Source organism: Sturnus vulgaris, chromosome Z (genome assembly GCF_052056855.1).
Source record: "Sturnus vulgaris isolate bStuVul1 chromosome Z, bStuVul1.hap1, whole genome shotgun sequence".
Classification (NCBI taxonomy): Eukaryota; Metazoa; Chordata; class Aves; order Passeriformes; family Sturnidae; genus Sturnus; species Sturnus vulgaris.
Genome location: NC_142283.1, coordinates 58,535,276 through 58,562,094, shown reverse-complemented (window position 1 = coordinate 58,562,094; position 26,819 = coordinate 58,535,276). Strand labels below are relative to the sequence as shown.

At 37.1% G+C, this 26,819-nt stretch overlaps 1 protein-coding gene, 1 long non-coding RNA gene and 1 other non-coding gene across 3 annotated transcripts; 2 read left to right on the top strand and 1 right to left on the bottom strand.

The window, feature by feature from the left end:
- Positions 1–290: 290 nt before the first annotated feature.
- LOC148219859 (uncharacterized) lies at positions 291–2,647 on the top strand. Its single transcript, XR_015799668.1, has 2 exons — positions 291–601; positions 1,617–2,647. It is a non-coding gene; the product is annotated as an uncharacterized LOC148219859 (long non-coding RNA).
- Positions 1,262–1,390, top strand: LOC148219860 (small nucleolar RNA SNORA47). Its single transcript, XR_015799716.1, has one exon. It is a non-coding gene; the product is annotated as a small nucleolar RNA SNORA47 (small nucleolar RNA).
- On the bottom strand, positions 2,578–26,819 carry AGGF1 (angiogenic factor with G-patch and FHA domains 1). The gene is given in 16 exon segments (XM_088157214.1): positions 2,578–3,687; positions 4,490–4,589; positions 5,473–5,600; positions 6,631–6,713; positions 6,953–7,118; positions 7,469–7,570; positions 9,542–9,593; positions 10,858–10,969; positions 12,488–12,839; positions 17,310–17,339; positions 17,341–17,379; positions 21,544–21,732; positions 24,003–24,149; positions 24,873–25,078; positions 25,540–25,636; positions 26,625–26,819. Coding segments are annotated over 16 exon segments (2,184 nt in total). The 5' UTR covers positions 26,805–26,819; the 3' UTR covers positions 2,578–3,486.

The window sequence follows — 26,819 nt, the reverse complement described above, 5'->3', positions numbered from 1 at the left end:
TAATTTCTAAGTCTAAATGTTAAAAAGCGCCATATAGGTGTACTTTTAAACTACCATCTATGGCTGCCGTTTTCGTTTGTCTGCTTGTCCTCAGGTAATGTGACGCATCCCCTACTCCCTTCACTCATCCCGAGCTGCAGGAGCAGCACAACAGCGGCCAGCTCCGGGGCACAGCCCGGGGGCACATCCCGAGGGCACATCCCCGCGGCCGGCGGGCCAGAGGAAGCCGCGGGCGGGGCGGTGCCGGCCGAGGCCGTGCCGGGCTGGGCGGGTCCCGCTCCGCTCTTCCCCCCCCGCCCTGAGGCCACACAAGATGGCGGCGGGGCGGAGGCCCGCAGGCCGAGCGGGAGCGGCGCAGCGGCGGGAGATGGTGTGGGGCCCGGCTCCCTGCGCGGCCTCCCCGGCACGGCGTAGGCAGCCAGGCTGTGATCCCCGTTTCTTCCCGTACCCTGTTAAACCAGGAGCTGCGGGAGCGGCAGCATGTGTCCTCTCTGCAGCGCTGAAATGGCACCGGGACATGTAGGCACGGAGGAAAGCGGATAGTGCTCTGGTGCGCTGAAAGGCTGAACAAGGATCGCTGCTACCGTAAACCATTATGCAGGTATGTTCATCAGCAGAGAGGCATTGCTGGATTAAAATAAGGTGCAGATGAAACCCGTTTAGAAATCAGAAAGTCGCTGAGGAAAAACATCCCACGTTGAGGTCACAGCACTTGGAAAAAGACCACATAGAAAAAAAAAATCCAGTGGAACGAAAGTTTCAATAGGTCTTGTTGGTAACCAAGATGCTGGTTTTGACCTCTCTTCCTGATGGTGTGGATTTGTTACCCATTAGCAGAAAACCTCAGTCTTTCTCTTCAGACAACCAGCTGCAGCAGCTTTGCTCAAACAAACTCCAGTTTCATCCTGTGGTATGTTTTGTAAAAGCAGTTCATATGCAGATAATTCAGGGCCTTCTACACAACAGACTGCACTCCCTGTTTTTATGTGCCAGCTGGATTGTTCAGCTCTTAAAATAAGAATGTACCTACTACTCTTTAATTTAAATTGCAGAAATATGTTTGCTAAGTTCACAAAATGCACTGTAAGGACTACAGAAAACAGGTTTTTTATATAAACGGATTAATTTTATCCTTAAGAACTTTAGTATTCTATGTATTTACTAGCAGTATTTATATATAATACGAACTGCTGAAACTTGACTTTGGCTGTATAAAAAAGCAACTCTAAGTATCATAAGCTGGGAAAGGCAACAGGATGGTTGGAGGACTGAGAAGGTAAGACAGTTAAACTTTATGCTGTATCTTACTGGTTATGGCCTCCAAAATTATAATAGTGCAATAGCAACTCCTGTTCCCCTTCTGACATGAGGGAAAGCAGTACTGCATTTGCACATAAAGCTTGCACTCCACTGGTGGTTTTCACCTCGCTTGTTTGTACCTAGGACTTTGTAAGAGGTCACTAAGGTAAAGGATGCAAAGTCCTGTTTAGCTCAATACAAGTCTTCCTCCTCAATAAAGGCACACAACTGCTTGATGAGGATTACTCAAACTTGACTTCCAGTTGTTTTTGTTAACAATCTGTGTATTAATGGTACTGCTTTTTCCACTTCCCTAGGCAGCATCAAGAGCACCAACACTGAATCAAGACTGAGCTTCAGCCGTTTACATGGAACTGCTGAAAGAGGAAGTTGCAATACTTGCAGAGAATGCAGTCAGTCTTGACTGCATGAGACCATGTCTCTCACAGAAGGCAAATGATGTCTTATTTCAAAAACTTCATGAAATGCAAACTCATTGATTCACTGTTCTTACAGTTGTTACACTTGAATAACTGGGGAGAAGGAAAGTTATGGTTCCTACTCACATCCAATTAAGATTTATGGTTCGATTTTCTCTGAAGACTACAAAAGTAAAAATAAAAAAATGACAAAAACATTCTTTTAGCATACAGGGGCTTTTTCCTCCTACTAGCAGGAAGATCCAGATAGATATTGATACCAGCAGGAAAATCTAGGTATCTAGATTTTAGATAAATGGTGAACTAAAACTTAACAAGTACAGAACAGAACTTAACATTTTTTCACAGCTAGAAAAAGCCTCTGAAAATGTGCAGTTGCCAATAAAAAGGAATGCAACAGCTAAATACATAATACAGCAATAATAGATTTCTATCAGTGAATCAGTAGAAAACTAACTGCTTACAAAGGCAAGCCGTGACCTCATATTAGTTACGGTGCTCCCTGCATTGAGTACGTATAATTCTATCTTCACTTCTGTCTGGAGAAGTAAAGTGGGCTTCAGGTTCTAAACTTGGGCACTTTTCATGATTGAAATACTGGATGGGACCTTTTGCTTTTTACTGTATGTGTCTAAGACAAACGTGTGGTAACTTGTTCTGGTGTTACTCCACAGTGCTTCGCAGCTGCCTGCGTGATCTGGTAGGACGGCAGAAGTACGACGTTTCCTTGGCCAAATATTGCAACTTCAACTTGAACAAAGTGGGATTTAGTTTTACTCATTTTAGAAGAGCACTCCTATCCAACATATGGACGAAATAGTATGAAGCAGCACACTGCTTAAATTGACAATGATTTATTGTGTTTAGGAACATTCAATAAATACCAATCTTTAGCTTCAGTCTGGAAATCCTTTCCCATCAAAAATCAGTTGTGGGTTTTTTTTCTGGCATAAATTCCATTGCCAGCAATGGATGTATCAAAAAAAGAAGTTAATAAATACAAACAGACAGCAGTTTTCTAAACATACCTCCTCTTTTAAAGGCATCATACAGATTTACTAAACAAATCTCAAAACAAGTTCTTCACAGAAGAAAATTTTGCTACAAGCTGTCTCTGAACATTGTTTTCTTCACTAATGCTGGTATTTTATTTCATTGAGTATGGTACTTCTGAACAGTAATGATGACTCTTTTTAAAAGAAGTCTTTTCCTCCTTTTCCTTTGCCAAATGTATGAGACATGTAGCTAGTACAGAATTGTATGAATTTAAGAGTGGTGTGCCTCTTGTCGAGCACTTAATGGCAAACATGATGAAACAGCAATATGGTACTTTTTACCAGGGATCTGAGGAATTTATTTTTTCATCTCGATTTAAAAAAAAAATCATCTTGATTTTAAACTACTGTTCAAATGTTAAAGGTGTCACATTTAAGAGTAACAGATGTTTTGTGTAATTTTCTGTGAAGTGTAAAATCTTCAATGGAAGATTCCTGCTTGTGATGAAAATAATTTTCAAGTACTTAAATTTGAATATCCCTCTGAACTCCATACCTTATCAAAAATGTGTATAAAAGCATGAAGACTACAGAATACCAATTAACATAACAGAGTTAATCTTGAGTTTTTTCCACAACTGTATTTTACATATAAACAAAACTCCTGCTTTAGCAAAAGCAAAAAGAATAAAAAATAAATTCTCTCTCAATGATTTATACTCAGGAATTACCTTGCTGTGGGACTAGATACTTCAGTCTACAGTCCCTCTAACCCAAGGTGTACTCTTAGGTGTATCCCTTTGTGATTTAGTGTCTTGGAAGTTTTCAGCAAACCTCTCTCTTGCTTTATCCCAGTTCTTTTTATTCTTGCTCTGGACAAGCTGAAGATCTTCAATTGAGGTTGGTCTCCTAGTACCTAAACCTGCATGCTTCTGATGCAACTCCAGTTGGATCTGTCAAAGACATGAAATAGTGTTGTAAGTAAGGTATTCTAAATACTACAAATTCTGTTTTTCTAATACATATTCCATCCCCTCTCCCCAAATACATTTGTGTTCTAAAACACCTGGATCATACACAAGCAGTACCATGAAAATGATGTGTCACATCACCACCTCTGGAACTATGAATAATGTTCCCTGCCACTAACATTACTGTGAAATACACCTCACTGAGTGAGCAGCATATGATCCCTGTGCTGGCTAGTTTGACAACACAGGGCATGGTGTGGCTCTGAGCAGTACTACTGCCAAAAGACAACACATCTCTGGTGACAAAAATAGGGCTAACTTGGCTGCCACAGAGGCCCACAACTTGCTGGCTACAGTGAATTCTGCTAGCTTTTCCTCTCAATGCCCATCATCTAGCTTGATTTTTGTGCTATATCAGCCTCTGAGAAAGAATTCCATGCTAAACTGATCTTTGATTTGCATCAGCTAAATTATTTCAATTTTCCTCCAGACTTTGCATTCAAATATGAAATTACTAATTCAATGGCTAGAAACTGTCTGTCCTCTTTTGCTTAGTTTCCTAATGAATATGCTGCAGTGAAGGGACAACATAACTGAAAAACTTCAAAACACCTCATTATTAAAAAAAAAAAAAAAAAAAAAAAGAGATTAGTCCTACTGAGATTATTCTTTCCTAACCAGGCCTTAGGTAAGTTTCAAGTGAATAGTGGCACACACTTAGATACTTTTCAGTACAAGCACATTTCTATTATTTTTGTTTCAAGTGAAAACCAGAAAGACCTACCGGATCCTTCATGCCACCACCATCCTTTCCCAGACCTTCCCCCTTCTTCCATCCCATCTTCTCCAACATTTTATGTCCTTTGTTGCTGTTGCTGATTTCACTTTGAAGAAAGTTTAAGATAACCGATAAGCAAGAGCTAATATAAAGAGTATGTCTTCAAATACCGAACAACAACAATGTGCCTACATATAGAAACCAGAGATCAGTCCATCAAGAGCTATCCAGAAGATCCTTGCTCCTTTCTCAAGTTCCTCCAAGAATATCTTGGGTTAACAAGCCTCTAGTCAATATCAGCTTTCTGAAAACTCCTGAACTACTTGCTTTCTTCAAGAGTTAAAAGATATATCATGGGTAGGAGGGTATAGATTACACTACGGAAAAGGCAGTATCACTGCCAAATCATCCTCCTGCACCTATTTCATCATCTCACACTTCCATTTATTAATTTACAAGCCTCTACAAATTCATGCTTCTTAAAAAAGCACTCCAACTACAGCTACAGAGGCAAAGTAACAACTTTGGAAGGAACATCAAGTGTCATTTGAGAGGTATGTAAATACATGTAGTATGAGTGTCCTATAGTGACAGTGAGAGAAGCTGCAGGTGAAAAATCTGCATGTGTACTACTACTGGGGCTGAGTAGGAAAAATAAAAATTATCCATTTGAAAAACAGACACCATTGAAGATGTCAGTAGGGCAGCTGGGGAGTTCTTTCCATTTTAGAGTTGGTAAGGAAGTGATCTAAGTGTCCTTACCACCATTCTTAACTCCTTCCATATATTTTTATATGGAAGGTGTGGAGTTAATAAATAAAAGTGCATGAAATGGGAAGTGTGAAAATCTTAACATTTTCCGTCTCTCCTAACAAACTATCTAACAAACTAACAAACTAATCTAACAAACTGCATGCTAGTAACAAACTGACACTTATAATTTTTTTAATATTCACAAGAGAAGGACATGGGGGATATTTTCCACTTACATATGTACAGAAGCTGAACTATCATCTCTCTGGAAAGTTCCTTCACTTCCAACAGTCTCTCTGCGTTTTCCTGCTCTGTCTTTGTACTTTGGATTTTTCACTGCCTTGTTGTCTTCATATTCTGTGTTCTTTCCAAGCAGATTAAATTGCATCAAGACAAAGATAGTGGGGTTTAAATTCTTTATTTTTGTTAACTTCCCTTTTTCCCTCCAAAAGTATGGAAGCTTCAGCCTTTTTTATTAATTCTAAATCTTGTAACAAAACCTGCAGTCCTCACTTAGTATTTTCTTAGCTTACAGGCATACCTTGAAAAACCACATTATTGCCTTCATCATGTAACATTGCCAAATTCAGTAATTTCTCAGAAGCTGTAAATAAAATAACATTATCTTGAATCTTCTCTTGGTATGAATAGTCAATCTCTCCATATTAAGGAGAAAACCATGTGGACGTGCCACTGGCTTTTTATAGAAACATTTAGCCTGTTCCTCAGCAACTACTTTTTTTCAGTAAAAAATAACAGAATTAAGTATGTTTACAGATTCTATATCAGTATTATTTTGGAAGAATTTGATAGAAATTATGGCATTCTGTTTTCTATGTGAATGCTTAGTAAAAATGCTGGAAGCAATTGCATAGTTAAAATTATCCCTACAACACAAGTAATTTGAATACATATATATTATACTGCCTGTATGGTCATGTTGGAATTCTTCTGTGGACTTAAAAACCTGAAAAAAATTCCCATTTACTTCCTTAATTTTTTCAGCTGGTCATTATATTTCCTTATGAAAGATAGGACTGCAGTTCAGTGAAAACTTAATCTACAGAAATAAAAACAGAAGTATCTTGCAAAACCTTAACTTCAAAAGAATTAGGAATTTTATACACTTTGAAAGGCTCTTCTTTCTAATTTTCAGTGGATCTTTCATGCCCCTCTTACCATCATCTTTCTTTGTGGAGGTTTGTAAAGAATAATAATTTACCGTACAAAATCCAAACCAGGCTAAGTTTAAGGGCATTTGAAAAATTCCCTTAATTCAACTAAGTCTGTGGCTTAAAACAGGAATCACAAAGTACTGAAAAACCCCAAAAAAACAAACAAAAAACCCCCCCACAAGATTACAAAAACTTAATCAACTTCTACAGCAAACTCACCTGTAAACCATATTTTACCCGTATTTGTTTTAATGCTTTTCTTCTGACTAACTCTCTCTCTTCTTTGCTAAGTGCTGGACAAACTAAAAGGAAGAATGCAGGATTGAATTTGTAACTGCTAATGTAACAATGTTTTGAATCATAAGATAAATGAAATTATTTTTGTTCTGGTATTATTATACATAGACACATGTACCAAGAAGAAAAGACATCATTATGTACAGTCAGTTGACAAGAAAATAGTATGAGAACTGAACTAATTATTATGTTTATAGAGTAAATAGTCATAATAAAAAATGTATCCTATGATAATATGACTAACCAGAAGACTCTTTCTTCTTGTCCAGGCGAAGATGTGCTCTAACTTGTCCTGGTTCACATCCATCACAAGTATCACTGCCAGGGTGAATGTGAAAAGAAAGCACAGTTTCACCAATCTTCACCTCATCTCCATGCTCCAGGATGTACGGATCACACTTTGTTTTAGGCTACAGCAAAAGAAAGTTTTGGCAGCCAAGTTAACTACTCATGAAGGACACAAACTCTATTTCATGCACACTGCTTACAACTCAGTAGTTCAATTTGGCCTCACAAACGTAGGCAACTGTTTAACTACAGCAGGGATTTCACTAGCAACTGCAACCATAGGGGACTTTCCTAGTATAACCAAACATTAAATACTCCAAGTGGTCCTAGAATTAGAAGGGAAACAAGGCAGGCATTAATGTATGAAAGAAGATATACAATAGCATTTTAAGTGATTTGCTGTAAAACATTTAAAATTACGACAAGATTAGTCTTCTGCAATGTATAGAACACTAAAACAATAGGTACTCACCTGGAAAATCTGATTTCCATTAACGACTGTTCCATTCTGACTGCCTTGATCCACAAGAACGTAATTTTGCAAATCGTGGTCAAAATATACTTCTGCATGAAACTGACAATCAGAAGCCTAAGTTAAATGTTCTTGATAAGTAAATACTTCAAAATTTAAATGCTATTTTAAGTTAAGATTTCAGAATATATTTTGAGACCTCTAAAATGAGTGGCTCTTGTACTCTAAGTAAAGTTTTCATATCTTATGATTTCATTCCTGTGAAATGTAAATGAATGGGCTACAACAGCATGAGCTAATGTATACAGTTAATAATGTAACTATTTTGCTCAGAAGCTGATTCAGTACCAGACAACTATTTTCTTCCAATGTGGCAAGTATGCTTTACTTAAAGAACTGCAAGATGCAGTAATACAGCCTTCTTAACTGTTCTTCTAAATACAGGGCTTTTTGCTCTTAGGGTATTTTATAGCACTCTCATTTAAAAAAAGATCTCATTCTGTTTCCATTTACTTGGCCTTTCATATCTGAAATAACTCCCTAAATGCCATGCTTTCATAACTTTCACATAATTCACCTTCTCCTGCATCTTAATACTTAGGATGCAATCAGTACCAATCCTTGGTTGTTTCTTTTATCTCCTTCTGATATTGAGACTAATAAGGTTTTTGGGTTTTTTGCTTGTCTTGTTGCAGTTCTGTATAGGTATTGCTCCCAAGCCCACACAGACCAGAAAAAGCACAGCTCCTGGCCAAATTCAACAGTATACGCACTACCTCCAAAAAAGGCCACTGAACAAACCAAAGTACCAACTTCTCTAACCTACTAGAACTTCCAGTAAAAGCAGTAAGTCTAGAGAAGTGACTGTTTCAAATTTGACAATTTAGAGCAATTGTAGTTGCTGCTTTCAGTTAAAAAAAAGTAAAAAACAAAAAACTGAAGATTGGCGAGCATTTCTTACAACATGGAACACACTCCCATAATGATGGAGGCTGACTAGGTGGTTCAAAAGATGTTCTATTTTCTACTTCTGCTTTATTGAATAGAACTAAAACTTCTAAAGAGGCTAAATTCTCAGGATGTAGTGTTTTTTAAATATCACTTCCCAGTCAAGAAAAGCAAACACCAAAGCTGACCAGAGCTAAAAAGTAAGAATAGTGAGGAAAACAAACTAGTACATAACTTTTTATTTCTGCAGATATGTAACTTATCTTTTCACCTTTGACTCCTCATCCGAAAAGTGAAGTAACTTCTTATATAAACTGTCACTACCTGTATAAGTACTAAAATGGTAACTTACAGAAAAACAGAAGCCTTTTGGCTTCATTATTTGCCCAGTTTCAAACATATGCCTGAAAAAGTTATCAACAGCAGGGAATTATTTACTTTGGAAATTATTTAGTATGAAACACAACATCTCACTAATGAGAATTATAATTTTAAAAAGACATAGTAAAGTGTGTTTCATGAGATACTTTCATTTACAGATTTTTTTAACCAACTTTTTGTTTGCATGACACAACTTTGTCAATCTACAATTTTCTTTTATTAGGAGTGATATATTTAGGGTCTGTGTTGAAGTATTTAGCAAAACAGAGCACAGAATTCATATTAAAAATTTCCATTCTATCTACCATTGAAAGGAATTCTGTTAATTTTTCCAACTCCCTCTACATAATTTCTACAATTTCTGCTTGGAAAAAATTAAAACCTTTTGTTTTGAGCATAACTGCAAGGTTTGCATTACCTGGTAAAGAAATTCTTACTATCTGATATCAAAATTTTATATATCTTTAGTATTTAACAGGGTTTTTCCTCAAGCTCAATAACTATGAAATTAAAGACTAAAAGGCTTTGAAAAGACACTGTTGTTTGTGTTAAGTTCCCATTCAGTAAAATAGTGTATGTTTTCCTTTTTTTTTAAATTCAAGACTGGCTAAACCCATACCTCATTCCGAAAGTTCTTTCAAAAAATTAATATGATGTTCCAAACTTAAAGCCATAAAATCTAAAGCCTCATTCATACATTTATGTCTTCCGATCCACCTTTCAGCAGACATGAACCAGAGTTACCTTACTGACTCCAACTTCAGGAATCTGAAGTGTGTGTCCAACATCTTTTTCTCTGGAAAGGCAAGTTGATACACAAATCACAATAAAGTAGAAATAGGTCTTATAATTGGCTTATGAAAGGTATATTTCAATTGAAGTGTAATATCATACTTCTCTTCTAAGCTATTATCAATTTTCACAGATAAAAACATTGTGTTACTGTATACACAATGTAAAGACTTGCTTCAGGTCCCTTCTGTCATTTGTACAAACTATACAAAGCAGACAATTAATAAATTATCAAATGGTACCATTAAAGTCTTATCTATAAACCTGTTATTTCTATCTGAAATGTCATGCAGTGCCTTTAAATAACAGTCTGAACTCTGTATCCTTCAGGCTCTTCAGTACATCTTGGCATCAAGTGTTCAATGGTGAAGTTAAATTCTTGGTGGCATTCAGCAGATAATACAAGTAAAGAAAGAGTTATCTGTACAAAGTGAGTTTTGGTTTGTTTGGATTTTTTCTTACCAAAACAGTGCAGTAGGAAGAAGGGATTTGTATATTCAATTCTTATACTAAAGGGATTAAGAAGCAATGCAGCTAGTAAAAGACCTATATGCAAATTTAAAGTAAAGTTGTCTGTTGATCTTCACATACATGGAGTCAACCTTTAAGAGCTGATCAAAACACGTCTATGAGCATTAGACAGAAACAACTTTTCCAGGGTGAGGTTTTCAGTAAGCATGGAAGAAAGCTTTACAACATCAATAAATTCATCATCCACAACGAATAAACCAGATTTAGAACTGTAAGAATGAATACAGTCTAGCACAAACCAATTTATTATCTAAAGCAAATGAACAACACTACTGAAATTTGAATGTATGACGAAGTCTAGGATATGCTTCCTAGTGATTCTGAATTTCTGAAGGGCATTCTTCCATTTCTGAAAAAGAAGTACTTCAGTGGCCTGGGAAAAAATTTACTTACTTTCTAGGAAACAAGTTTTCAAAGAAGGGCTTGCAGCTATGCTGCCATTGGAGCTCAGTCGCAACATCAAGTTATCACTAACAAATTTTCAGGTCTGCTGAGCTGCATTAACTGCATGTGCTGCTACACTATCATGGCAACATGTTGTTATGTGACCCGACTTGAATTTCTTACTGTGGACTAATCAAACTCAGAGTACCTCACAACTGCTGCAGGCTAGGAAGACAAGCATGAAGACTAGAGATAAGCAATCCTAAGTGCTTTCCACAGCTTTCAAAGAGAGGTAGTTTCAAATATATACATATATATGTGTATATATATTAAAAAATGTCATTCAGTTTTACCTTCCAATTGTAGCAGGTTTCACAGCAGTGATAATATAAAGTGACCCGGTCTGTAGAACTGGTGATCTTACTACAATTACTCTGATACAAGGAGGCCAGATCTTTTCTTCATCTAAAATTATATAGGAAAAAACCCACCACCATTACCACCAACACATTACAGTTTTAACTTTAAAGTCCATAATTTTCAAAAAACTGAAGAACATTCAGCCATTACCTGGCCGAATAGTATGAAACTTTTATAAAAAGAAATGTGTAACAACATCTGAGAGAAAACTTTGATTTTTGTTTCAAAGGCTTTCTGACTGCACACAAAGTATACAAATGTTTTCCTAATTCTGGTTTATATGTGCACAACTCTTTAGCTATAGCAGTAAAATATATATATATATTCACAAAAATTTACTAGTATATTATAAATTTATGGATCATTAATTGTAACAGATTGGAAAACAATTTTACCCTGCGAAAGGCAGCACCTCTTTGTTCACATCACAGACCTGCTGCATATCAAACTTTTTATCTGTCAATTTCTATATCAAATGTATTTTTACTATTTTTTTTTCTCTTAGGAGCGCTATTCATCAACATGGATAAGAAAAAACAATAGAACCTAAAGATGCATATGCTTTTTTCCCTGATTATCTATTAAGATACTATATTCTGACAGCTGTATGAATTCTGTACTTGGATGGACATTTGTAGAAACAATCTCCAATGACCTCAGCTAGGAGTAGACATAGATGCGAAGACACTACCTTAAAATATCTTAGGGGAAGAGAAACTGTCCCCAGTTTTTATTACTTAAGTATTACTGCAAAACTGGATATTAAGAAAAGACAATTTAGTCTGAAAGCCTGATAGTAGCAAGCGCATTTTGGTTAGCATTAATCACCTAGAATCTGAGTAGTAAACTGACAATAAACTGTGAGCAGGGCACAGGCGACAGTATGGTTTTCTACAGGTTGTATTTCATTCTGTGATTTAGAATTTCCTTTGCACATCCATAGTTCTGACTGGCTGCATCAAGCTTTTCATAGGTTACCTTCATATTTTAGTTTTTAAGGACCTAGCAGAACTTTTTGGTAAAAAACACTATACAGGTTTCCTGTCTATTTCCATTTCTTACAAGTTGCCACTGGAATATAGACAAAAAAGGATTTCAACTAGAACTGACTGCTCCATATTGCTTTTCACCACTGTACACCCATCTTGCATTCAATTGTAGACAATGGTTTACAAAGAGTATCAAAAATACTGTATATTAAGAGAGTCACTATACAGAATTACTGTGAATTACTGGTCTAGAACCCTTATTTTAGCAGCAAAGTTTCTTTTCGCCTTTCACTTTCCCAATCAAAATAAATTTTTGCAATCCCTGAGGCTTCTACACAAGCACAGATGCTATACTCAATAACAGCTTTTATACTTTTATAAAAATACTACTGCTTACTTTCGTGCAAGTGAAGAGAAGGAAAGAAATGCTGGTAACATATAGCACTTTTTCAGAGTATCTCAAATCATATGCTTTTGTATATTTTTAAAAATTATCCAAACTGTTTTTTTTTAATAGGCTCCTGGAAAAATACAGTAATACCATCAGTAAATACAGTAATCCACAATAATTCACCTTCGTTTTCTGAGTATTCTGAATCACTAGTTTCTTCACTTGTTAATTCCTCCTCACTGTAGGTTTCACGCTCAGAATCTGTAATTTCACCTTCTTCTGGTTCACTCTCTGTGTCTGCTGTTCTACTGTCATCTGGATATGCTGCAGCGTCTGGTGTGCTTTTGTGCAAATGTGCATTTATACCATCCTTAGAAATGGATTCTTTGGCTGTTAGAATGTTACGTGGTTTTGGGTCCATTTTAGTCTTCTTTCTCACGTTTGGACACTCATCTTCTTCAGTAGAACTTACTTGCTCAGTAGTGGAAAAGCAGTTCATACTGTTAGATGATTTGTGCTCTTCTGCATCCAAGTCCTGGAGGGGAGTTATACAATGTTACAGACTTCACAGACTGAGTTTTCCTAAAGAATAACCCTGGAAGTAAATTCTTCACTTAGGAAGAATTACTTTTAGAACTATGAAGAAATAGTTTAATTTCCAGAAAGTTTTACACATGCAGACATCAGAACTTTTACACTTCAGTAAAAATATTTTCACATCCCATTAGATGTGTCTGAGACCATTTTCTGTTTGGGAAAGTGTGACTGCCCTCCTCTTCTAAACTTCACTTACTTCTCTTCTAAACATCACTCTTTTCTCACAGTTTAGAAATGTTCAGAAACTTTAGACTTGTCCTCATTTTCAAACTTGTACATCACTTCGAATATTTTCCTATTTTGCTTTTATGACACTCACTTCTGGCCCTCTCTTATTCAATTCTTGCAACTTGCTTAGAAGGTCTTTAATTGATCTTCATTGTCTCTTCTCCTGTTTTTTCTTCTTTTTTTATTACCAGAGTCCAGAATATCTGAAATGCCCACTCATACTTTAATTATAGACCTGTTCTTTCTCCTTCCAAAATCACATCTTTAACAGAGCCCTTAATCAAGATAGCAGATACAGAGTACAAACTTATCCTGTGCTATGTGGAACAGTTATACAAAAAAATCCATTTTCTACTGCAAAAAATGTCTCAATTTCTCTAATGAATATCAGATAAACTGGATCATCAGACAGGTTCTTCCACTTCCACTTATTTAATCATCAGAAATAAAAAACCCACAATATTTTTAAACTGAGAAATCTAAAGTTTCATATTAATTTTGCCAGAGTACCTTGAAAATATAATTCTCAATCTAGTAGCTTGACAACTATCTTAAAAAAAAAGGAAAAAGAAGTGGAAATAGAGAAAAAAGAATAGAAGCAGCTTTAAAAGAGAAATAAAATCTCAGATTAAATTATGTGCCATTTTGAGTTCAGAGTAAATGCCTTCAATTGCCTTGAATCAATATTGCAATACAACAGGTAAAAAATACATCCTTGACATTTTTCTGTGTGTTAATGTGAATGTTAACATAATGGAAATTAAAGCACTTTTGAATTGTAAAAACGCATCAGTGGCACAGACTACGACAAACACAAGAATTCCTCTCAGCTGTTGGATGGGACCTTCGAAACACCTTCAGAAAGAGCTGGTTCTCAGGTAAAACCAGTGTTTTTTAAAAAGGTTTTCATGCTTTAACTGAAAGACTATCGGTTTGTTCAGGGTCTCCCTATAAGGCTCTAGCCCTCCTTCCTAAATCCCCTGAGTCCTTGAATAGAAAGGAACAGGACAGCAAGGTCACTGTGTAATATTGTTTATTTTAAATAAAAAATGTAGTAATCCTGCCACAAATAAGCCAACAGTTTAGACATGATAAACACATTAATTCCATTAGAAATATATTTGGAAAATCTGATTTTTCCCTTTTTGAGTTATATTTTTCAGTGTTTTTGTCTTTGTCTATATTTATGTTTGGTGTGGGTATTAGATTGATTTGATACCAAACATACCAAGGTGTTCTGCACTCTAAAATGTATTACTTCTGTAATAGGGTAAATTAACAAAATAGCTCAAGATATTCTGATCTAATCTAATCTGAAAACAAAGAAACTACACCATCTGCTCAAATCACAGGCAAGGCAAAACAAGACATGACTGTGATGCACTGATGCCCAAGTACAAGGCTCCAACCAGTTAACTCCTACTCCACAGTTAATCCCAGGATATTCCATTATTTTTGGCATCACTTCAGGTATTTTAAACTAGAAAGTAAGAAAGTGCTGTTTCAAAGTCTGGCTACTAAAGAGTAGACTCTTGGACCTGTGCTGAAAACAGGAACTTTTAAAACACTCTCATATCCAGACCAAGGATTCCACACATACATTCATTCTATGATTTTGCCAATATGACCATTAAGCCTTTTCTCAGAAGTTTCTGTATGTTTTTCAAAATTGCAACATTCAACTGTTAAGAAAGCAAATAAACAGCACAGTTAAGTACTGAGAAAAATGCAGTCTTCACGCTTAGGAAACCCTGTATGAAATAAAGGATTTTAAAACTTAATATGGATTTTGAGCACTTCATGATTTCACAGATCTGTACTACACAGATCTGGACAAAGTGTATAAACATTAAGCATACAGATAATGAATGAACCCTAAAGCATTTTAAACAATCTTGTGGTGAAGAAATCCTTTTCCATTATCTACGACTATATACTGGTTTTGGCTAGGGTAAAGCTGATTTTATTCATAGTGTCTAATGTAAAGCTGTGGTTAGAATTTGTGTTGAAGATATGCCTGATAATACAGAGAAATTTCTTTATTTATTGCTGAGCAGTGCTTACACAAGCAAAGGCCTCTTCCGTTTCTTGCACCACTCCACCAGCAAGGAGGGTGGGAGAGCACAAGGAGTTGGAAGCAAGACACAGCCTGCATTGCTGATCCCAACGTCCACAGGGTATCCCATACCATATGGGATCATGCTTATCTGTAAACGCTGGGGGAGGGACAAAGAAGCAGGAGGGGTGTTGAGAATTTGGCCTCTGTCACCATTACCTGTGCTGGAACCCTGCTTTCCTGGGGATGCTGAAAACCTGCCTGCCCAGGCAGGGAAGCAGTGAATTAATTTCTTGCTTTTTCTTTTGCTTGTGCATGTGGCTGTACCTCAACTCAAAAGTTTTCTTACGCATATCCTTCCAATCCTCCGCCCAATCCTGCTGGTGGTGGATTGAGTGAGCAGCTGCCTGGGGCTCTGCTGCTGGCTGGGGTTAAACCATGGCTGACTACAGTACTAACACCGAACGTGTGTAGCATGTACTAAAGCCCAGTTAGGGAAAGAGCACCTAATGCCTTGCCTCCACATAGTCATCACTTAAACACCAGGAACTGGCAGTAAGCACAACATTTGGTAAGTACCGCCCTGAACAATGCAATAAATTCTAGTAATGCACTTAAATTTCTCAACGACTAACTCTTCATCCCAAACTCATGCCACAAGATATAAAGCATTCAAGTAGACGCTCATTATAACTGTTTTTAACACCATGATATTAGGCACACACATTTTTTCATTGTTGCTTTGCCCAATACATGTAGACAGACACCAACAGTCAGGAGTCAGACATGGATTGACTCAATGTGATCCAGGTTGAAAAGCTTTCTATCTACTGGGTATTACCACACGATCTCTGGGTTTTTCTCACTAAGCTGAAGCTGAGAGGTGTGATCAATCTGATCAATAATAAACTGTTTTTTAACTGCAGAGTTGAATTAGTTCATATTTCTGCATCCCTGACAAAGTCAGCCAAAAGTACTTTGAAATCAGGATATTTATATACCCTATGAGGACTAATCTTATAAGAATAACAAATCATGCTTATTTGAGCGGAATTGATGGTTTTACTTTATAAAGAATATGCCACAAACTACTGACTACAATGACCTTTTGAAATGCAGACCATCCTACCTAGAAAATATATGTTATCATTGTCATTGAACTGTTTTAATGAAAAACTCCAAGTTTTTCATTAACTATAAATTCTGCTTTACTGTTACAGAGAAAGACATTTTGTCTTTCAAAACTTCAATTTTTCTGTACTGACCAACATCCATATTCAGGCAATTCTTCAGCATGCCCATAAATGAGAACTTATTACTGTGAGCATAATTAGTGCAATTCTAAGAACTGCACTGTTTAAATTGTATTTTTTCTAAATTTATTTTATACAAAGCATACAAATATATACAAATACAACTTTTCTCAAATCTGCAGCCTGTTTTTTTATTTGCTAGAAGTTCAGTAGGTGATTTAACAGAATCATGGGTTCTCAGCACTCTTCTACAGGACTGAATAGTACACCTTTAGCATTGACTCTCTCAATTTGAAATATTAATCTGAAATTCAGTATTTTACTAAAGAAGTATTTTCAAACACTTAGAAATAGCTCTTTCACTCAAATGACTAAGCTTTCATGTGCTAAAAGCATTCCACAACTACTTCAGTTACTCTCATCCACCCTACACAATACTCAATTTTTCAGTGTAAAAAATCTAATTAAACGCCAGAAAAAAACCCCTCTTCCTACAGTGTAAAGGAGCCATTTTGTACACTGGTGCACAGCTCTGAACTAAATAACCTTACCTGAAGAATGAGTAGTTTCTTTAGTCCAGACCCTTTATGTTATACAGGGATGCTAAATGCTTCTCTCCCCAAATATTCTAGAATGCCATCAAAGTTTTCTTCAGATGTTACTTACACAGTATTTAAAATCTACAATCTACAATCTTCAAAGCTACTTTGCAGGTGAACGGATTTTGACTAAATAGCATAAAAAAATGATTAAGTCCTTTAGGAAAAGATGTATCTAAACATGAATGACTAGGTATTCTTTTTCCTTTAATAAAAATATCAAGGTTAAAGGCAAATATCCATGGACTAATGTGTGTTTGTCTCAACTCTACCTTTACCAGAAGCTGCCAATCCAAAAGAAGAAATCTTCAGATTAGCCATGGTTTCTGTCAACTGACGTACCTAAAGACGGGATGAATATCAGCAAAAAGTAAACTAATTGTGATAAAAAAGTAAAAACCACTGCTTCAAGAATTCTATGGGAAACAGTACTAAAACCACCTTGTCTCTCCTACAGAAGTAGCTATGATGCATCTATAATGGAAAAGAATATGGCAGAAGGTAATTTTGAGTACCACACTGAAATAAAATTTACTAGGTGGTAGTTTGAAAATTAAAAAAAAATTAAATTTAAGAAGAATTTATGGAAAAAAATAGCATTTGCCAGACCTTCCTTCTAAATTTCTCTATGCATTTCTAATGGCCCCAATGCAGCAAACAGAACTGCAGGATCACTACTGCACACAGTCTCTTCTCCAAACTATATGGAAACCCTCGATCTTGATATTGGACCAGGGATCCTATTTGCACTTATATCACTTTTTTTTAAAATTTTGTACTTATTTAAAGGTTTTTCTTATACAGAAGAAAATACCCCGTTTCCTGTCCCATCTTTTTTCTGACCTACCCCTACAAAAAGATACTAGAACCAATCTATGTGTCTGAAAGTTTCAAAGTATTCTACCAATCTTTTTATATGACCTGCACAGAGGTTAATATTTCATCCTACCAAAAAAGAAAATCCTGATTGTCAATTACAAGCAAGCAGAGAGAGCATACTTGTTTCACAATTAAAAGAAAACTATTTGTAATATAGTTTCAGTTTGTGACTGAAAAGAAATGATGTCCTAAAGGAAAGTTCTTGTATCAATTAGGAACATTCCCCAGGTGACAGTAAGCACACAATTTCCCCTCCGCTGTTTTTTTATAATTAAAAGTACATTCATTTTAGCTGACACTGATGAGTATTTTCTTGTTTGGTTATTCAGTTTGTTGAAAATGCACCAATAATTTAATATATTAATTTTATCCTTTTCATTCTCAGAATTATACTGGGTTTTCTTTAAGAATGCTACAATATTTGTAGACAAGTCGTTTCCCATCCCATTTCTGTAGTGTTAAGTATCCTAATTTACTACTTACAAATAAATACTGTATGTGAGATAGCTGAGCACATGAACTTCCTCACAATAGCTAGAAACTATACCACAACAAAAAACCCTCCTGTGACCAGAAACAGAAAGTTAATGGATTGTTCCATTTACAATAGTTTTTTAAATAAAAAGGTATTAACTTTGGTTTTAATTAAATCATTCAAAAATCACATGCAATTTTGGTAAAATCATTGCTTACCAATACTGTCTACCTAAAAATATATGCTTGATTATCTACACACACAGCTGCTAAATTTCCTTATTTCTTGTATTTGACAATTTTAAAGTAATAATAAATATCTATAAATATTTCTTTACATTTATTCCTTTAACTAAAAAAGAAAAAAACAATTATTATGATTCTGTAAGTACTGCTGTCTTCCCCTGCTCTACATGGATATTCTTACAAATCACCTCAGCTTCACCCAAGAACTATAAAGTTCTGGGGGTGAATGACATGTTCCAGAAGGACACCCTGCTTTCTTAACACTAGTGGTCCACAGCCCAGGCATTAAACCAATCCCTTCTCCTACCTGTATCATCTGTAGAGTAAGAAAGACAAGTAAAACCGACTTTGGTCAAGAAATGAGGCAATGTTGTGACCATTTTTCAGACTAGCAGCACGATTTAATAATCGATTGGGAAAAGCAGTAATGAGGTACTAGTCTTCAAAAGCATTCTCACAGCTTTAACAATCTCAACAGCATTCAGGGAAAAAAAAGGGAGAAGGCTGGGCAGTAAGTTTGGAGAAAAGCATTTCAATAAACAATGCTTCAACTACAAAGTCCTATTTAAAACCAGATGTTTTTAGTTTTATTCTATCATGAACTAATTAGTGCCTTTGCCAATACAAGACTAAACTGGACAATTATACTGCCAAAAAATACCATGCATCTATGCACTTGACTGTGCAGCTTACAAACGAATTTTCCAATTTTACAACAGAAAAATACCATATTTTATTCTAGAAAATCCTAATATTTTACATTAATGTAACATGGTATCTTTAAGCGATTAATAACCACAGTACAAAAATAAAATGTTGTAACTCAGGTACGTAAACTATGCCAGTAAAGTACTTTTTCTTCCAAATCCAGCAGTGCATTTACAAAGAAGTGCATGGACAAAAAGGCATTCTTTCGTTTTTAAAGTTTAAAATGGAGAGTGTTTTATGTTTCTCTCTGTATTCTCCTTGTTTTTGTTTAAAAAAATTAAAAAAGACCATGATTACTTCTTTGACATAGGCTTTCACTCCCTGCTGACAGAAGAAAAAAATCTGTGCACTACAGTATACTTTAAATGTTTTCCCTGTTATTTTGTTGGTCAAACAAATTAATTCACCAACAAAGCAAAGTACTCAGTTCACCATCAATAAAACACAACAAAAATGTGGATGTTTACCTCCTACCTTGTGACTGTGGAACTCTCACAGAAAAGATCTGCTAACAAGACTATTTAAATAAAAACATTGGTATAAAGTAAGCTAAAGACAAACCTCTATTTCTAGTATAATGAGATTACAGAAGCATACTGTGATGGGATTCTAAAAAGTAGTCAAAGTTGTTTAATAGGCTAGCTATACACGCCTTTTAAGTTTTATAAACACTCTGGTTGGTTTAGGTGGCAGTTCATCACAGAACTAAATTTAAGAGACTTACTAATCAGATTATGATAAAGACTTATTCCTACGAGCTTTACATGATTCTTTCCTGGCACACGATGGATAAAGTTCTGTATTGACCAATGCCTTTTGAGAGCAGCAGAATGCTAATTCAGCATTCGCACAGAGCAAGCCCAGAACTTGGGTGCTGGTAAAACTGCACTTCCACTGCATTAGTTCTCTTAAGTCTAAAGAATCATTATGCTTAGTCTTGCTAAGTATCCAGATCAAGCTTTCTGAATGGAAGGGTTCATGTGATGTTTCCTCAAGGAGTAGAAATTCTGGTGTTAGACACAATTTGTTTATAAAATGTCTAATCAGTCAACAACCACTATCCATTTAACCTAATTAACTTTTTCTTTATGTAAATAATTTGCATTTTCAAGTCTTTCAGATGATCTCACTCTGATTAAATTTGTTAACTCTGAATTGATGTTATGTGACTATGATGTACAGGTATCTGGACAGTAACAATTATTTCAGATTTCAACCAAGCTGCATGTCTGAGGCCTACATAATGAAACTGTGTCATGGTTAAAGCAATAGCTTTGAAGAATGCAAACCGAGGAGAACTCCAACTAGAGAAATCAATATATTCAATTTTATCTTAAAATAATAGAAGAAATTGGCAGAACAGAACTCAACATCAGCAAGTGTTCATGATGGAAACGCTGCCTGAGGTTTAAGAGATGTGTTAGTACTTCTTGGCCTTCAGGAGTGAGTGATGTTTTTCACGGCAGCACACCACATGGTGTGCTTTCTTAGCACTCAGAAAATTAATTACAATAGACATTTATTAACATGTACAGCTTATCCACTCACTAATGACAATGAAAATACAGTGACCAAGTATCAACAGGATACCACAATATGTGAACTAACAGAACTTCAAAAACACCAATAGCAAATATAGTAGAGATACAGTAAAATGCCAAGGGACTAAGCTCTGGAATGCAGTCACAGAGGAAAGAGTGTCTATGAGTGTATTTTCAAAATTTACATTTTTTTGATTCATAATGTGAATCTGAAAAACCCAACCAAACAAAAAACCAACACCAAATAAAGCCAACACCAAATCACAAGCCAAAATACCAAACCTAAGACATTGCCACTAACACTGAATTTCTGACGTAAATCCAGCCCACGCAACACTGAATTCATTTTAGTGCGCCTGCTATTAAAAAAACTTCACTGACACTCAGTTTTAGACGCCTTAACAGTTGGGTAGTAATAAAAAAATATTGAAAAAGCAAGGAGATCCAAGATAAAAATTTCATTCTTAATCACTCAATGGGAAAGTTATGTGAACACTACACGTTAGTGACCTGCTGCATATAGTTTAAGTATATTTAAATAGTTAAAAAAATAAGTATATATTGTCTGAATAAAACCAAGTCCCCCAGCCTATAAGTTGCATCATGGACAAAAAACCCAAAAGATTTTGCATTTTCTCTCTGTCAGTTCTGAAGTTACCTTATACTCATCTGCAGCAATCCACTCTGGTTCTTTTCTCTTCTTTTTCCCCTTTTTATCCTTGGTGTGCTTAGTACCAGAGGCCTGGTAAGACTGCAGATCCACTCGAGAATGAAACTGGTATCGGCCGCTTTCCACATCACAGTAGTAATAAATTCCAGTTGCTGGGTCATAATACAGTTGATTCTCCTTTACAAAAAATGAAGAACAATGCTATCATCACTTTGATAAATATATTGTTCAAAGAAACATCTGATTAATAAAGAATCACATTTGAATTTTGATAAAATGAAGGAACTGTGGTGGCTTGATCCTGGATGGCTACCAGATGTCCATCCAACCACTCTGTCAATTCTCCTGAACAAGACTGGGAAAGAAAATTAGATGAAAAGCTCCTGGGTCAAGACATGGAGGTCACCATCATAAGCAAGCCAGATTTGACTCAGAAATAGCTAAAATACATCTGGATGAAAAGGATCAAATTAAAAACATCTCTCCCCGTCTATTTTTTTTCACAAGCTCAACTGTACTACTTCATTCCCAGCTCCTCTCCCTGTCTTCCCTCATGTGAGTGGTACAGGGAAATGAGGAGTAGAGAGATTGAGATCAGTTCATGGAAAGTCCCTCTATGCTGCTACTTCTCCCCTGCCCACCATGGGATCTTCAAGCATGGGCCCTCCACAGGCCACAGCTCCTACCAGGGAGACACGCTATGAGCTCTGGCATGGGCTCTCCACAGGCCAGTCCCCTAAGTGATGCCTTAGGATTTTAGCTTTTATATTTTTCATGTATTTGTAATCCTGCAATTCTTTAGTGAATAACTCTAAACTCCATATAGAGTGTTAGCTACTGCTTTCCCATTTTGGTCAGAAAACCAATTCCTCTCTAGGCCTGGGAATCAAGAACAATTTACAATCTCAGGACACGAGAAACGTACATAAACATGAGTTTCGGGGGAGAGCAAACTTGGGAGAGCAAACTTCATTACCTGAAGCTGTAATTGGAAGATCAACCCCCAAAATGCAAATGGACCAAACTTATAAAAATATGAAAACAAGTGACCAGTTGTCCACTTTGGGTATAGCCCCTTGGGGGGGGGGGCTTTGTCTGCCCTAAATGCACCTGAAGGCCCTTCAATAAATATAACTGCTTTTTATTCCCTTAATTTTGCCTGGCCTGTATTTTTAGGTAGCCAAAAAAGGCATCATAAGGAGCTGCTTCTGTGTGGGATCTTCCATGGACTGTAGCATGAGTAGCTTCAGCGTGATCTGCTCTATGGATTGCAGGAAATGGCCTGCTCTGGTGCTTGGAGAACCTCTTCCTGTTTCTTCTTCTTTGCCCCTGGTGTTCACAGGGTTATTTTTACACTCACCCTCCCATACAGACTCCACTGTGCAGAGTTATGCCCCCTCCTACACTGGTTTCAGAGAGGCACCACCAGCTTCTCTAATGGCTGTGCTGTGCCTTGCAGTGGAACTAGCCATGTCCAGGCAGCAACTGGCCTTCTCTCAGAGAGGCTACCTCTGCAGGCCCCAGCTCCACCATCAGAACCCTGATGCATAAACACAATGCAAGAATATTTCCTGTAATTCAGAACATTTATGTACCAAGGAAAGAGAGTATTTTTGATAGTTCTATCATAAACTGTAATCTATAGACCCAAACATGTATAACTAAATCCACAAACTATGTCAAAAGCAATGGTATCCTTTAAGACCTTAAAAATTAAGTCCAGAAGCATCCTGAAAACAAGCAGTTGTGTACCTCATGCATTTTTTACAGCTGAGTTGAATATAACACTGCAAACAAACCCTCTGTTCTCAGTGTATACTTATCTATCCACAGATCTGTATACATATACAAACACTTCACAGGACAAAAAAGAAAACCTTTGTAAAAGCTATTTAAAAACGTACAGCAAAAAGTAACCGTTAAGAAATTCTGATTCATCATCTAATCTTCTTCTAAACTTCTAAAACACTTCTAAGAGTACTGTTTTCTTTCCGTAGAATCAAACTAGTTGGTAACAGTACTCGAGTAAAAGCATAAACATTTTGTGCATTTTCTGCCAACACTCTTCATTGTGGAGAAGACACCGATTTACTTCAGAAATGCCTTTTTCTAAATAAAACATCTTTAAGCTCAAGCTTTTAGGTTTGAATGAGTTACAGATCAGCTTTAAATAATAAAATTTGTACAATCCCAAGTAACTTAGAGATCTAGAAGACATGAAAAATAACTGAATTAAAATCTAAATTTGTATCTTAGCCTGTTATCTTTAATTTGACTGAAATATTTAAAAAACGGATTAACAAACTTTTGACATTATTTATCTTCAGTAGCCTGTTTTTCAAAACGTAAGATCAGCTTGGATCTTAGTTCTTTGCTCATATCAACTTTTACTAACAAAACTTTCGTGATAGACAAAAAATTCCAAGGATTTTGGAAATGATCCTTACTGAATTGTAGTAGAATCCAGTGCTATGGTCATAATACAATCCTGTATTTTCATCATAAATAAATCCAGTTTGTGAAACAGCAGCCTCTGCAGCAGCTCTCAAGCTCTCTGCCAAAGAACCTTCCGGTAATGATGTTTCTTCTGTTTCCTGATAACAGAAAGTAAGAAAAGTAAATGCTCTATGAACTGGGACTGTTTCAGAAGGCAAAAATCTGACTGTAGTTACTGGTAAACTCCTGCTGATTTCAACAGGACCAAGACTTCAGCCTGTGTCTTTTGTTTTTCCCAGCTTTATTCAAAAATGACTCGCATCAAAAATACACACAGAAAACATCTTTCAGAGCATTCCCAAGACAGATTTCTGTACTCTGTCCCATTTCAGCTGCTAGATGCTAAGACACAAACTCAAGTTTGTGTCAAACTCACTTAAGTTAAGTGAGTGACCTAAGAGAAGGCTGGAGAACGGGGAAGAAAAATAAACAAATAAACCCCACCACCAATGTTCTTTTCCTTACATTGTGCTTCCTTATGTCAATGGAAGAAAAAATTAAAAGCACTATTTAAGAAAATCAGCATGGACATACTGGACATACTGTGCTGATAAAAAAGATCCTGCCTGCAGGCTGGGTAGGATATATGTATGCCTTTTTACAAAAGCTCTCAAACTCCAAGACAGAAAGCTAAGAGCATGCTCCACTTGGAACATACTTCAGAAAGAATTAGTCTTGAAGTACAATGGTATTATCAACACTAGACCATCACAAAAAAATCATTTTGCATAAAGCCATCAGGACTGCAAGCACATATTTTAGATAGAACATTAACAGAGTACTGATTTCAAAACTGGTAAAACTCCACGCAGTCCAAAAACCTGCGAATTCTGGACGAAATTTTCCTCTTCTCCACCTTCAATAGCTTTGGTGCTATCCTTCCTTAGCAGAATATTAACACCTATCTCCGATTCTTCCGTGGAATTATGCTCAGTGCCTTCAGTGCCGTGACTGTGCTGCACTGGTAGTTCAGATGCACAATCTTGAGTATCAGTGTGATTGTAATAATTTTCATAGTAGTAATAATCTGCAGGGGGAGAGGGGGAAGAGAAAGAAAAGTTGAAGTTGCATAAATTAGCACAGCAGTATTTTATTAATAGTTTAAGAATGCTAAATCTTAAACTGGAAATTTATGCAAAGTAGTCTAATGAAAGTCAAATATTAGGTAGGGCCTCTACTTTGAATTTATTCTAATCCTACTGAACAAATTGTCTTGCTTTAATATACTTCAAAAATTGGTAGAGCGTGTATGTTTGCAACATGAGATTACTACCCAACCAATTACAGTGGCATGAATTCTACTAGTCCATGCTATGTATTAGCCTGAATTAATGCCTTGAATAAATAGGAAGCTGTCTGAAAGATAATGTCAGGTTACTGAATTGAATTCAGCAAAGGATACAGACTTGAAATATACTCTGTATTACGACATTTTCACACTAAGATACTGTTCTATATCCCCATTTAAACAGTCACCACCCGCTCTACCTGCTTGTGACCATGCAGCACAGTCCTCTGTCTGTACTTCTACACTAGACGTATCTTTCTGCTTTCTATTATGGATTTCTTTAGTGAGCTCTTCTACCTGAAAGAAAAATTTCATGTTAAAAATACAATACTGCATTTTAGTGGTCTGCCATCTCAGAAAAGAGAGTCAGCCTATTCTACATTCCAGAATTTAGACAAAACATAATGGCATCACATGTGTTTTAAGTGATTTTGTTTGGCAGGAGACAATTTTGTACTTGAATGGTTGACATAAAGAAACATGTAATTTCTGCTCACAAAGGAGCAGAGAAACTTAACCAAGGATATTCCTAAATGGCCACCCTGTAAAGCCAGATTTCAAGTAATGATCACTGCTCTGTAGTGATGACTGTGGCATTTACAAATCACAGAATGTTCTGAACTAGAAGGAACCCATCAGGATCATCGAGTCCTGCAGGACATCTCCAACAATCACACCGTGTGCCTGAGAGCACTGTACAAACGCTCCTTGAGCTCTGTCAGGCTTGATTCTGTGACCACTTCTCTGCAGAACCTCTTCCATTGCCCAAGCATCCCCTGCGTGAAGAACCTTTTCCTAATTTCCAATCTAAAACACCCTTGACACAACTTCAGGTCGTTCCCTCGGGTTCTGCCAGCGAGACCAGTACTGTCCATTTGCATCCCCTTACAAGAGAGCTGTACACCGCGATGAGGGCTCCCCTAAACTTCCCTCTTTTGCCAAAAGCATTCACAGAGAAGTTCTGCCACTCTTCCTTTACCTCACACTTCGTTTAATAAACTTCTTTACCTCTGCCATATGCAATTTTTTCCTTCTGACTGCAAATCTAACCCTGTGGTAGAGAAAGCGTTATCGTTCTCAGCACCAAGCTCTGACTCGAGACCTCAAACCGGCTCTGGCCGCCCGCAGGCCAGGAGAGCCCGGCGGGCTCCGCCAGCCGAGGGACCGCGTGGAACGGGCACGTCGGGTGGAGGGGACAAGCCGGGGAGTGGCGGCCGCGGGGGCTCCGTGCGGCCGGGCCCGGGGGAGGCAGAGGGTCGGAGGCGGCGGTGTCGGGGGGCCCTACCTGCCTCCTGAGCGCCTCGCCGCCCTCCCGCTCCCGGCGGTACAGGCGCTGGGTCCGCCGCAGCCGTCGCCGCGCCCGCTCCAGCTGCGCGCGGCAAGCGCCCAGCTCCGCCTGCAACGCCGCCACCGCCTCTTGCTCGCCCGGGTCCGCCCGGCTCTCGGCGCCCGACGAGGAGGCCATGGCCGCCCCTCTGCC